The sequence below is a fragment of the Sus scrofa genome, chromosome 11 (genome assembly GCF_054392235.1).
Source record: "Sus scrofa isolate SSC_HxYL_T2T_F1_AM1 chromosome 11, Sscrofa_HxYL_maternal_Yorkshire_Landrace_v2.0, whole genome shotgun sequence".
Lineage (NCBI taxonomy): Eukaryota > Metazoa > Chordata > Mammalia > Artiodactyla > Suidae > Sus > Sus scrofa.
Window position 1 is genome coordinate 53,475,923 of NC_139393.1, and position 14,046 is coordinate 53,489,968.

Consider the following 14,046-nt stretch of genomic DNA (forward strand, 5'->3'; position numbering starts at 1 on the left):
TAAAATGGGGCCCCCGAGCCGCTCCGCCCGAGGATTAGGAGGCGGGCTCTGAGTGTGATGGTTGAAATCCCCTGTGGGAAACTAACCCCTCCCCGCTCGCAGAGGTAGAAGGCAACACCCACTGCCCGGCCCTCGCTTCGCCGCCCCGGCCGCCGGCTGGGGGGTGGGTCCGCGGAGCCTCCACCCCGCCCCACCCCGCCCCACCCCTGCCCCCGCCCCCCCGGCCTGGGCCTCGGCAGCGCTTCCCGATCACCTGCACCACCTTGCTGCGGCACCCAAAATAACCTATACATGGCCAAGGCCGCTTTGGGAGCCGCGGGGCGAGAGGGGCCCGGGGGCCTCGCGGCGGGAGGAACCCCCGATTTCAACTCGCCGGGAAAAGACTCGCGCGGAGCCGCGAAAAAGTCCCCTCTTTTGTGTCAGAGCGCGCTAGGCAGCCTTAGGAAGAGAATTCAGAGACAAATAAAGCGCGGAGCCCGCTCGCCCCCCCCCCCGCCCTCGCCCCTCCTCTCCCCTCCCTTCCCGGGTGGAAGCGTGCGGGGAGGGGACCCGGTGCCCGAGCCGTCCCCGCGGCTCACCCACCAGCTAACTTGGAAAGGTGTGGGCGGAGCCGGCTCCGGAGGCCAGCCGAGGCTGCGGACTGCTCACGGGGACCGCCCCCGGGCGCAGGGCATCGCCCGCGCCGGGCAACAATGGGGTCCCCGCCGGGGCAGCCGGGGCGGACGGTGCCCTGAGAGCGGGGGTGCGTGCGAGGGTGGGGCGGGCGGAAGGCGGGGGAATCATTGTTTGGGTTCAGGAGAGACGCACGTTGCGGGCGAGGCAGGGGCGTCCTCGCTCCCCGCGCTTCACCTTGGCGGGATGAATGGGGGCGAGGCGGAGCTGCGCGCCTCGCTCCGGAGCCCCGGGAGAAGGGGCGTCCGCCCGCGCTCGGAATTGAGGCAGGCGGGCGAACTTGCGGGAGGAGCAGGAAGCGGGAGCTGCAGACCCCCGCCAAGGAGCGGCGGGAGCGGGGAGTCCAGCGCGCCCCAGCCCCCGCCCTGCGCCCCGGAAGAGAGCCCCGAGAAGCAGGCGGCCGGGAGCCGAGTCCAAGACGCCCTCCCCCGCGGCCCCTCCCGCCCCGCCTCCGGCCCGGGGGAGCCGATCGGCGCGATTCTGGGGCGGGAGGGAGAGGCAGCCCGCGCGGCCCGGCGTTAGCCCGGCGGCCGGGAGGGCACGGGGTCAGCGAGGAGCAGGGGGTTCAGCGGGGGTGGGGAGGGGACCGGGCGGAAGCGGGCGCGCAGGCGGGGAGCCGGCGGGCCCCGCTGGCGATCGCGTGCACCACTTTCTTGCAAACCTAGGTGAGCGCGCTGGGGCGCCCGGGCCGCCGGACACCTCGGCAACGTCGCCCCTGACCCGCCCTGCGTGGGAAACCGCCCCGGCCGTGGGAAGGCCGCAAAGGGGAAGTTTATGAGAAGGGGAGAAAGATTTGCAAATGTGGCACGAAGTAGGGTGGGAAGAGAAATGAGGCAGAGGCCGAGAAACAGGAAACGAGAGTGAAGGGACGAGTTGGATCCGGGAAAAGCCATGTCCTACATTCTGTGTGGCATTTTTAGTCACTTCGGAAGGCCCGGTGTGCGTTATTAATGAAAACAAAGGCAGCGCACTGCCTGGCGTGTTCTGTGCCTCCTGCCACATTCTGTATGTGAGGAAGATGGGAAAGGTGGTCCAGCCTGGACGATGAACGAGTGGGCCTTAGTCTGAGAAATAAGACAGGATCGAGAAGGGGGGGGGGGGGTCTCAGGGTTTCAAGGAACAAATAAGTGAAAGTGGCCGAAAATTGTGCGCCACTCCTTAATCTAAGTATCCTTAGACTAGGAAAGCAGCGGGAAAGCGATGGAAGCCCACATCTAAAAATGTGGGTGCGGCAAGGGCATCAGAAACTCCCAAAGAAAATGAAACCTGGAGCCTGAAGGGGCCCCTACGGGGTGAGGTCTCTTCCGCGGAAAGTAGCCCCAGGGCCCCACCCCCTGGTCTTATCCTGGCGCTGAGTCAACAGTCCTTTATTTTCCTCTACATCTGGGTGGAAACAACATGAAAAGACAAGTTTGTAAAACGGTAGAACATCAACAAATGCACAGTATTTAAACGAAAAACTTGTCTCTACTAGAAACACTGTAAAGTTTTCCTCTAGGTGGGGCAGGGAGTGAAGGAAGCGAGTTTAACTGGAAGAGTGGAAGGATGCTATAAGAAATTTTGTCATCGTGGCAGTTCTTGTACTAACAGCTCTTTCTCAGAGGGAGGGGTGGCGGATTGACCGTAAATATATTCTAGAGCCAGTGCTTCTGCACGTGGAAACGCTCTGCAAACTGCTCTTCCTACCTATGGCTCCAGCCACGGGCATGGTACTCTAGAATGATGAAAGATGGCAAATGAAGTACTAGAATCCATTCCCTTATCCAGAGGGATAAGGAACTTAGAGGTAGGTCAAGGTTAATATCTAGAATGTGTTTAGAGTGGTTAAAAGAGACGTGTATTAAGTATTAGAGAAAAAAATACTAGCAGATTTTTTTTGACATAAGAAAGAATAGAAATGTTAAATTAAGGCAACTCCCCAGATATGAAGAGGAAAAGGTTTAAGAGGAAGACTCACTGCATTGTGGGAGCTGGTTGTAGAAGAGCCAAAAACAATGAGAATAAAGGAGCAGAGTGTTACTGGGAGTTGGGATACTGGAAATAATTATGTGTGAGTGTGTGTGTGTGTGTGTGTGTGTGTGTGTGCAGGCATACATTTTCATGTTCATATAATTCTATCTCTTTGTGGAACTTAGATTTAAACAAACTAAGATGTGAACAGGGAGGAGAAGGTAGGAAAAAAGTACAAATACCCTGGCAATAATATGTGCTTATCTTTACATTTAGTCTTTTCTTGTTTCTACTTCCATGTGTATGCAAGGATGTGAAAAATCAGAAAATGTAAAGACACAAAATTATTTTACCAAGAATGTATAATTCTGTCTACATACAAGAATGTTGAAATTACAGAATCATGAAATTTCAGTGTTGAAAGTATCAGTCAAATGCAATTCTATATACTTCAGTTCTGTTTAAAACCGAGATGATTTGCGTCAAACATAATGACCTGTTTCCTTGACTTTATATACTTCATTTATTTGTCTTTATTATTGCAGATTCCAAAAGAATGAATTAAAGAGGATGAAGGTTGGTATTCTGAGTTTCTTATACACAGTATATACATTGGATTTGTTTTTACCTAATGTATTGCCCAGGGGGAAAAAAAAAAAAAGAAACATGCCCACCCCAAGTAGATAATATATCTAATTCATTGTAAACAGTAGAATTTACAGCTAGAGAATTTAAGTCGTTAATGTAAATATTACCTACCCAGAAACTTTTTTGCCAGATCTTCTTATAGTTCGCCATTTGTGATACTCTTTTGAAAGATTAGTGTCAGTGATAGGAAATCTTTCATGGTATTGAGTATTACCTGTCCCAAACCCTGATTTATCTAAGGTAAAGACTCTCTTCAATACCCATGCACATGTAAACTCTTGGCTTAGCGATCACAAAGATTGCATGGATGATTTAACACTAATAGAATTCTGGGGGGGGGGGGAAATATAGTCCATTTTCAGAAGTAAAAGCTGTGTTGAAAGATTAGAACTGACTAAAAGTGAAAATAAAAGCAATTCCCAGAGGAGTTGCCATCGTGGCGCAGTGGTTAACAAACCCGACTAGGAACCATGCATGAGGTTGCGGGTTCGATCCCTGGCCTTGCTCAGTGGGTTAAGGATCCAGCATGGGTGCCTGTGTTGCTGTGGCTCTGTTGTAGGCTGGCAGCTACAGCTCCAATTCGACCCCTAGCCTGGGAACCTCCATATGCCGCAGGAGTGACCTTAGAAAAGGCAAAAAGACAAAAAAAAAAAAAAAAAAAAAAAAAAAGCAATTCCCACAGCTTTAAATAAATTTAAAAATGTAATCCTTATTTTTCCTAGGGCCAGAAGTGAATATGTATTGTTGGGTTTTCAATGCCTGTTTTCTTCTTGGGTCCTATTTTGGCAATAATGGGCAACAAAAAGGATTTTCCTGTTTAAGCATGAGAAAGGCACCTAAAAGCCTCAGTGCAAATGCACACAGCGGGTGATACTATGTTTTTTGTGATTACCTAGTAAAGGACATGTTTTGATTTGAGTGAGGGGCTGTCTGGAAATGAAGGAGGAAAATGACATGTCATAGCTTTGTTTGGTCGCAATCAATACCGCTTTTGGCCTTTCTAGCTTAAATTGTCTTTGTCACAACTACAGATGGGTCTCTTCCAAGTTCCCACATAGTCACTTGTATTCAGGTCCCCTCCCTGCCCCCACTACCACATCCCCTCCCTGGCCCCCCAGCTCTAAACTTCTGGCCCCTCCTCTCAGATCCAGTTCACTTCTCCTAAAGCAAAACCTTGAGTATAGCAGACCTATGTTTAAAAACCTGGAGTGGCACAAATTAGTTTCAATACAATACCATGATGTTGAAGGGCCCCACGTAGATTTTCATGTCTCATTTCCCCTCCCAGTCTATGTGAACACCTTACCATGTCCCATTCATCCTGAATGCCTGTACTTAATAGCTCCCCTTCTTTTCCTCCTGTGGAATCTTCCCTAAATGATGCTACCACACACCAGACACATGTAATCATCCCTCACTCCTTCACCAAAAATCCTCTTTCCCTTCTTTGAGCTTCTTTGGGTGTAATGGAAAGAGTGCCTCACCCACTGACCAGATGGTTTTTCATCACTTGGACCAATGTGAGATACGTTAGCCTGAGCGGGTATCCAGCAAATGTTAATTCCCTCACTTATTCTTAAGATACTCACACCTTTCTACTTTATTTTTTTTTATTTTTTGGTTTTTTTTAATTAATTAATTAATTAATTTATTTATTTATTTATTTACACCTTTCTGCTTTCAGTAAATATTGTTGGCTACCCCAGCACAGGTGACCCTTTGAGACAAGTGCTGCACCTGAACCATTAATTTAGCCTTCCTTTCACCCTTCACACTATTTTGCACATAGTAGGTAATTAATGAATGCCAGTTGGATCAAATAATTATTAAAATTAGAATGACATCAAAATACAATACAGCAGAAAACCTGAGTTTCCATTTAGGTGAATATATTGAAAAGAATAAAAACACTCTGAAAAGAACAAAAAACTCTGGCATGTTTTGACTGATTGACCTTTTGAATATTAATTCTGGCAACCTTCTTCAAGCAAGTTGGAAGTCAGAACTTTCTTCTAAGTTAGAAGTTTTAATATAAAGGAATATATTAGATCCAAAGCATTTCATTGTCCCTTATCACTTTCTTTTTTAATGGCTGCACCTGCAGCATATGGAAGTGCCTGGGCCAAGGGACTGAATCTGAGCTACAGCTGTAACCTACACCGCAGCTGTGGCAATGTTGGATCCTTTAACCCATTGCACCAGGCCAGGGATCAAACCCTCATATCCATAGCAACCTGTAGTTGAATTCTTTTTTCTTTTCTTTTATTTTTTTCTGGCCCATGGAAAAAATGGCATATGGAAATCCTGGGCTAGGAGTTGAATCAGAGCTGCAGCTGCTGGTCTGAGCCACATCTGCAGCCTACACCACAACTTATGGCAATGCCAGATCTTTAACCCACTGAGCAAGGTCAGGGACCAAACCCACATCCTCACAGACACTATGTGGGGTTCTTAACCTGCTAAGCCACAACAAGAACTCCCTGCAGTCAGATTCTTAACCCCCTGTGCCACAGTGGGAACCCTCTAATCATTAAGAAGTTATTTAATCAATTATACCACATTTTTGTTTTATTAGAATTAAATAGAACTATACTGTATTGAATAAAATTCAGTTCTTCAATACCACAGAGAAAATTCATAGCAAATTTGTTTCCAAAAATGGCACTTAGCAAATGTTTAAGTTGGAAACATTGGAGCTAGGATTTGATAATCGACAATTTTAAATATAACAAATCGAGGCAGATCAGATTTGAACTACAGCTATCCTTGCCTTTTAAATTTTTACAAATGGAAATTGTACCCCTATGGAAACATTTTAGCTCTCAGCTAAAGCATAGATAGTTTACAGAATACCACTTTAATTTCATGCTGAATTCAAGGGACTAGCCTCAGTCTTATAAACAGATAAAGATGAGATTCGATAAAACCAATGCACAACAATACACAAGGTACAAAAGGTATAATTAAAATACGCCAGCTGAAGTTATTCCTGTTTGGAAACACTGTGAAGAAGTTTGCACTTAGAGGATGCTTCAAAAGATGGACAGGATATTTTTATTTCTCAATAATGTGAATTTTGTTATCTATATAAAATAGTATATATTGTGTGTGTGGCTTCTCCCTCACTTAAGAAACAGATCGGAAAAAAAAAAGAAAAAGAAAGAGACAGATTGGTTATTTATTTTATTTTATTTTATTTTATTTGTCTCTTTAGAGCTGTACCTCAGACATATGGAGGTTCCCAGGCTAGGGATCAAATCAAAGCTGTAGCTGCCAGCCTACACCACAGCCACAGCAACACCAGATCCAAGCCTCGCCTGCCACCTACACCATGGCTCAGGGCAACACCGGGTCCTTAACCCACTGAGCGAGGCCAGGGATCAAACCCGCATCCTCATGGATACTAGTTGGGTTCGTTAACCACTGAGCCATGACAGGAACTTCAAGAAATAGATTGTTCCTAGTACTAAGCCACTCCTAGATGCATCCCTGTCCTGTCCCTAGAAAGTAACCACTTTCTGAGTTGGGGTTTATCATTGCATTGCAGTTTTTTATCATTCATCTTTTTGATCTCGACATAAAGTCTTCATGTCATTATTTTCCTAATAGTGAATTGCCATGGTTTACTTAAGTCTCTGTAACCACTAAATTTAAATTTTTCCAAATGTTTGCAATTGTATTTACATGACAGTGAATATCTTAGCTTCTTTTTTAAAAAATCAGTATCTTTTATATAGTTTCTTTTAGCTTCAGTAGTATTGCTGAAACAAAGATTACAAATTTGTATTTACTGTCCTGGAAACATACTGCCAGATTGGTTTTCAAACATATTTTATCAGTTTACCATGATAACCATTGTATATGGGAGTGCTATTTTTCCTGTCTGTGTTCTTGCTAAGCTTAGGTGGTGTGTGAAATTTTTAAAAATCTTAAATTGGTAAATAAGAAGAGCCTGAATTTCAGTAGTTTATTGGTAGAGATTGAGCTCTACTCTGGGAATATAAATGTGTCATCAGTGGGTAGGAAGCTTGGGCTCAGACAAACAGCTATTGCCACAGCCTGGCTAAAAGGATGAGAGTCTGGCTACAATAGGAAATGGACCTTGGAACAGCTGTGAAAGACATTACACATTCCGACTCTGAAATTCAACAAGTTGTTAAGTATTGGGGGGAAGGGGTACAAGGGAAAGAAAATAGGAAACTTTGGCTCAAATTTCAAGTCCTGGTAAGAAGAGAAAAGAGGGGTCTTAAAAGTATGGAATTTGTACTTGCTTTTACTTTGGATACATTTGGACATCATCTCAATAGATATTCATTTCTACAGTATTGGAAGCCAGAATAACAAATTCACTGATAGAGAAGAAGAGTGAGGAAGAAAGAATGAAAACGGAGCCAGAAACTTGGGAATAAAGAGGGAAGGAGGAGTAAAGAGAGGGAGAAACATCACTGCACTGACTAGCATTGCTTTGTTTTCATCTGCAAACAACAGAAAACCCAACAGTCTGCTTAAGATACATACCCTTACCCATCCCCCATTGCCCTGGCAATGAAACGAGAAATCCAAAGATACAACATCCACAGTTCAAGGCTGTGCAGCTGCTCTCTGCTGCCCAAGGGTCTCCCACCTTATTTTTTTTTTTCCCGTTTCCCTTCTTAAAGTATAACTTTTCCCCCTCCACAGAAGGAAGAGAGAGAGAGGCTAAACATAAATGCCAAATCTATTCCTTTCAGGTTTTTTTTGTTTTTTTTTTTTTTTTTTTGGTCTTTTGTCTTTACAGGACAACACCAGTGGCATCTGGAAGTTCCCAGGCTAGGGGTCTAATCGGAGCTGTTGTTGCCAGCCTACGCCACAGCCACAGCAACGCCAGATCTGAGCTGTGTCTGTGGCCTATACCGCAGCTCACGGCAATGCCGGATCCTTAACCCACTGAGCGAGGCCAGGGATCGAACCCACAACCTCACGGTTCGTAGTCGGATTTGTTTCCACTGCGCCGTGATGGGAACTCCAGATATTTCACCCCAAACCTAGCCCATATCATCTGCTTATATCTCATTGGCCAAAATTGAGTCATGTGGTTTCTCAGTGATGAATCACAGGAAATTGGACACAGAGACCATCTTAGGTAGAGCTTGGGACCTCGAACTGAAAGTCTCTTTTAACATATAACTTTGCATAATCTTTTAGTCTTAAGTTGCAAACCATTACATTTGTGAAGTCTTGCTGGCTGACAGCTAAATAAAGAAAAACATACCTTAGGTTTCTAAGTTATTGACGAGGTATTGGAAGGACATTATTTCATAAACAACAACAGCAAATAAAAAAGACTTTGTGATCTCTTAACATGTACTTTCCCCTACAATGTGATTTAAAAAAATCATTAAAGTACACCAACCAAAATTAGTCGATTTAAGATTAATCCATGTGTGATTTACCTAAGGCAAAATGTGAATCCCAGTTTAGCTTTGTCTAGCATCAAAATCTGGTCGTGGCTCGTCTTTCTAGTCTATCGATCCCTATGTCTTTGAGACATGGACATTAATTTTTAAAAGTTGGATAAGCCGGTCACAATTAGAAAGGTAAATATAAACGGCAAATGTATTTCATGCTCAAATACTAATGAGTCAGCAGTGTGAGAGCTTGTACCTGTTAACTAAAAAGTCCTGACCTGATCATGGGGTTTCATCACCTGACTGAGTGACCTTTGACAGCTTGCTTAATTTTTCTTGGTTTCAGTTCTCCACTCTGGACACGTGGGATGACTCCTTCTATAGAAGCATGTGGAGAACCACTGAGGTCGTGTATACCTTTTCCTACAAGACTGTAAGCTCTTTAAGACTCAGCAAGAAGTGCATGTGACGTCTTTTCTGTTATTCCGCTTGAAACTCACTCAGCACCCAACACACAACCAGTCCTCAAAACTTTTTCATAGAAAAATGGCAGTAACTTCCAAATTGCCTACTACATTGTAGAGACCCGATACTTTTTTTTTCCTTTTGTATTAGCTAAACTGTTAACTTCTTTAATACAAAGAACTTCTTTGTTTACTATTAAAATACAGCTACATATAGTCAGCTACTAGAATAAGAAAGCCATTTGTCCAGAAAAATACTCCAAAGGAAGATATAAGATTTCTATATGTTAGTTTAATAAAATGGAATCTGTCAATTCAATTACTCAGGATTGGTATTTTCCTAGATTTAGATTTAAATCTGTTTTAACTGACCCATCTTTCAAGTTAATCACTTACCAGGTTAAAATAGTTTAAACTGTGTTGATGAGTTAAAACAATTTTGTTTTTAAAATAGACTCTTAAGGAGTTCCCGTTGTGGCTCAGTGGTTAATGAACCAGACTGGCATCCATGAAAAACGCGGGTTCGATCCCTGGCCTCGCTCAGTGGGTTATGGATCTGGTGTTGCCTTGAGCTATGATGTATGTGATGTAGGTCCCCAGATGCAGCTCAGATCCCGCGTTGCTATGGTTCTGGCGTAGGCCAGAGGCTACAGCTCAGATTCGACCCCTAGCCTGGGAACCTCCAAATGTTGCTGGTGTGGCCCTAAAAGACAAAAAGACCAAAAAAAAAAAAAAAAAAAAAAAGACTCTTAAAGAATTTTTCTTTCCTTCTCTCCATCTCTCCTTCCCCCATCCCCTTCTTCCTCCTTCTCTCTCTTTTTAAGACAATTACAAACTATAGATAATTTATCCACAGAGACTTAGGGCTTCCTGTTCTTTATTTTTATCCAGTTTACAAATAAGCTTTTTGAATCTTTTATGCAAAATTCAAATATAATTCCATTCTGAATTTCAGATAAAAATGGCCATGGCCAATAAAGTTTGCAAAACAAACAAAAACCTTCTTCAAAACAATCCTAAGTGACACACCCTTTTCAACCTGACATTTACTAACCCTTTACTACTTGTCAGACACTGCTCAAAGCATTTCACGTGTTAATCCATTGAATCTTCCTAAAAATTCTATCAACCACTCTTATTGTTTTCACCTCCTTAGGGCCAGCAGCCAACCATTGCAACTAAGTTGCAACTCCCACAAGCACTCCCCACACTCCTTTCCTATATCTTTCTCTATAGCGCACTCATCACCATCTAATATACTATATATATATTTGTTTTATTTTGCTTTGGTTTTGGGGGCTGCACCCATGGCATATGAAACTTCCTAGGCTAGGGGTCGAATTGGAGCTGCAGCTGCCAGCCTAGGCCACAGCCACAGCAACACCAGATCTGAGCCATGGAGCCATGTCTATGACCTACCCCGCAGCTCATCCGGCAATGCCAGATCCTTAACCCACTGAGCAAGGCTAGGGATCCAACAAGAATCCTCATGGATACTAGTAGGATTCGTTTCCAATGTGCCACGACAGGAACTCCTATATTTTGCTTCCCTTTCATTGCTTACTGCTGATCTGCCCCCCCGCAGGCCACCTTCACTAGAGTAGAAATTCCAGAAGAGCAAAGGATTTTTCTCACATGTTCATGGTTGCAGCCCGTTGTGTTAAAAAAGTGCCTGGCATACAGTAGGCATTCAAAAAAACATTTGGGAACGAACACAATTCTGGTTGCATACAACTCTCTGAGGCATCTGATGCTTTATCTTTAAAATTATCTTCATAATTACAAGGATATTATACAACCTGTCACTAATTGTTATGATATCAACCCTTTCCATATAGCTTGCTGACATGAAAGAGCTTGAACATCTCAAAGGACCCAGCCTATAAATAATGGGTCTCAGGAATACCACTGGTTACACCAAGATCTTGAGAGAAGAGACAGTTTCTTCCAAAGTGAGCATGAAACCAGGAAAAGGAAAATTGAACACATGGCCATTAGCTACTAGTATGATATCTACATATGTGTGTATTATTTGTTCTTAAACTACCAACTGATTATTTAATTAATAGATGGTGTCATGCCTTCATATTTCTATCACACCAATCACTGCATACGTATAGCACATAAGGAATTCTTTTGTCTCAGGAACTAAGCTGTGTAACATGCGGGTATAAATGTGTGGTTGAACACTATTTTAACGCACCGAGAGGGGAGAAGTTAGATGGAATCATAATGTTTTCATTCTCACATTCTGCCTGATACTTTTATGCCTCAGTATTAAGATGATAGGCGCGACAGAAAGGGCAAATAAATACAACAGAGGAAGTCTATTGAGTTATTTTAGAGCTGTTGAAATATTGTCTTGTTTACAATTTTCAACTCCACAAATCCTCATCAATTATTAAACATTTTTCTCATTGAATTAAGCAGGGTGACTATTTTCTCAGGAAAAACACCAGGTAAAACATAAGGCTTGCTCTTAACCTATCGAATTGTTCTTCTGTGAATGAAATTCGACAGCTTTATTACACTGTCCACCCCAACCCCACACGAACGGAAAGTAAACATTCTATTTATTACGTCAAATGAAAAAGAATTGAAATTCCATCTTTCATTTCTTCGAAATTTGGAAGCAACTCTTTTCTACTGCAATGACAAAATACACAAAATATCCCATAGAATTGAACCACTGTTTATCAGTCACCTTGTTTGGTACAGTCCTGGCTGACTCCAGAAAGGTTACAATGACGACAAGGGTAGACAAAAGTCAGGGAAAGGGAGGATGTGACTGTCACATCTTCCAGTGCAAAATGCCACGTGGTCCCTTCAGTCCAACATGTCATTATTTTTTCATTGGCATCATTATATTAGTATACAATTTGTATTTATCAAAATTACTTATTAAAAAAGTTCGGTTGAGTAGTGTTCTATAATGATACAATTTGCTATTAGCATGCTTCTTTGTTTCATTTTGAATTATGTTCATTGTTTATATGGCTCCTTGCCTGCCGGGACTGTTATCCACATGCATGAGTTCCCTGGGCAGCCGCCTAGACACGAAACATATGGCTGGGTCTGTGGCGAAAATCTAGTCTCACACCACACGTCATATTATCTCTTTTTGTATATGTGTACTGCCTTGTGTCCATTCATGCATCTACATTGGGAATCTGTATCTCTTACAATCATGTACTAATAAATATTTATCTACTCTCACCCCCACAATACTTAAAAGCATCACTTGTATTTAGTAACGTGTAATCAAGTGGCAAAGACATATTTTGTCATTTTATCAAAGTTAGAAAAGAGATATGCGGTCCTCCGTGGATCCAGCAGTAAAACCTAGGCTTCAGGTTTTTAGCTCTGACTTCTGAGCCTGGTCTTGGATCATGTTCCAAGGTTCACATACTCAAACACATTCTAAACATATATGCAAAATGTACTATATTTTTTATTTTTAGTATCACAAAGTCTGAGAATGATCCTCTTTCAACAAGCAAGAAAGCAATCTTAATTTCTTGAAATTTCAAATCTAAAGGAAGGTTTTATTTTTCACTGGAACATGTTTTAAAAAATTGCTGGGATTATCTTGGAATTTTGTCAAAGTAGAAATCTTTGAAAATTGGTGGGTCCAGATCTTAAAGTGAGCATAAAGCTAGTACTTCAAGGATGCTAATAACTAGCAAAGCACTTCTAAGTTAAAGAGGGGAAAGATTTAAATGGCCAGAGACCTTTTGAATAAAAAAGAACACTACGCGTACATCTTAACCATAGAGTTATAACCATAGAGTTATAAGAAATACAGACTTTCTTGCTGCTCTTTGAGTGGAATCATTGTGCCATGTGGCTGACCTTCACGAAGCCAGTTAACCCTTTGTAACCTTTATTTGCTCATCAGGAGCAATACCTGCCTGTAAAGGAAATGCTAGACCACACATCTAAAATAGTATTATTGGAGTTCCTGTCATAGCTCAGTGGTTAACGAATCCAACTAGCAACCATGGGGTTGCAGGTTCGGTCCCTGGCCTCGCTCAGTGGATTAAGGATCCGGCGTTGCCATGAGCTGTGGTGTAGGTCACAGACGCGGCTCAGATCTGGCATTGCTGTGGCTCTGGTGTAGGCTGGTGGCTACAGCTCCGATTGGACCCCTAGCCTGGGAACCTCCATATGCCACGGGAGCAGCCCTAGAAAAGGTAAAAAAATAAAAATAAATAAAAATTTAAAAAAATACTAGAAAGAAAACAAATTAGGAATATTGGTGAGGAGCAATGGATTGACTTACTACTTTTGAGAACTAAATCAATTGGTCATTTTTTTTAAACACTTTAAATTTAATTTCCCTTGCCACACTGTTAATACAGAACTAATGCTGCTTTAACAATTTCATAGGACTTTTAATTTCGAAAAGTGCTCCCTCTCCTCCCAGTTCTTGCCTGTTAAAATATACGTGTAAAAAAAATCAACCTGCTAAGCTTTTGATGTGTTTTTTTTTTTTTTTCTCATTTGATCCTCATAACAGCCAGCAAGATAGGTGATTTCTCCTCTGTTTTGCAGAGAAGAAAACTGAGATCCATGGATATTAACTTGTTTCCAAGGTGACACAGTGGGTAGGATTTGTCCCTGGTTTGACAAACATCAGATGAGTCCTCTTAATCACTGTGTATTCTGTACACACAACTGAAGAAGAAACTTGTGAGTGAACATTTAGATACTGAAGTGCTGAGTACATGCCCAGATCACCCAGCACTTGAGTGCTTCCCTAATTGTTACCCTAGAGTCTCTGAAGTTGTGCCTCTAGTTCAGAGATTGCCCCTTGTAGGTGGCATAGTGACGACTGCAAGGGCCTCTCTCAGGGAACCAATGAGCACCTTTAGGGATGCTCTAGTTGTGACAATGATTTTCCCACCTGGAGTCCACGGAACATG

The 14,046-nt window shown here is 42.9% G+C and overlaps 1 protein-coding gene across 5 annotated transcripts; it reads left to right on the top strand.

Annotated features, from left to right (window-relative positions):
* The first annotated feature begins 226 nt into the window (after nucleotides 1-226).
* Nucleotides 227-12,337, top strand: LOC146398630 (uncharacterized). 5 transcript variants are annotated; one of them, XR_014819627.1, is made up of 4 exons: nucleotides 227-742; nucleotides 3,168-3,198; nucleotides 9,004-9,063; nucleotides 10,960-12,337. XR_014819627.1 is itself a non-coding variant. In XM_084981950.1 (3 exons), exons 1-2 carry the CDS (start codon nucleotides 292-294, stop codon nucleotides 3,185-3,187), a joined length of 471 nt encoding a protein of 156 aa, XP_084838076.1. In that variant the 5' UTR covers nucleotides 227-291; the 3' UTR covers nucleotides 3,188-3,198; nucleotides 9,004-9,440. The 5 variants fall into 5 exon arrangements, 1 of the variants encoding a protein (XP_084838076.1); XM_084981950.1 differs by lacking the exon at nucleotides 10,960-12,337 and having other exon boundaries at nucleotides 9,004-9,440; XR_014819629.1 differs by lacking the exons at nucleotides 227-742; nucleotides 10,960-12,337 and adding an exon at nucleotides 1,252-1,337 and having other exon boundaries at nucleotides 9,004-9,143.
* The last annotated feature ends 1,709 nt before the right edge of the window (nucleotides 12,338-14,046 follow it).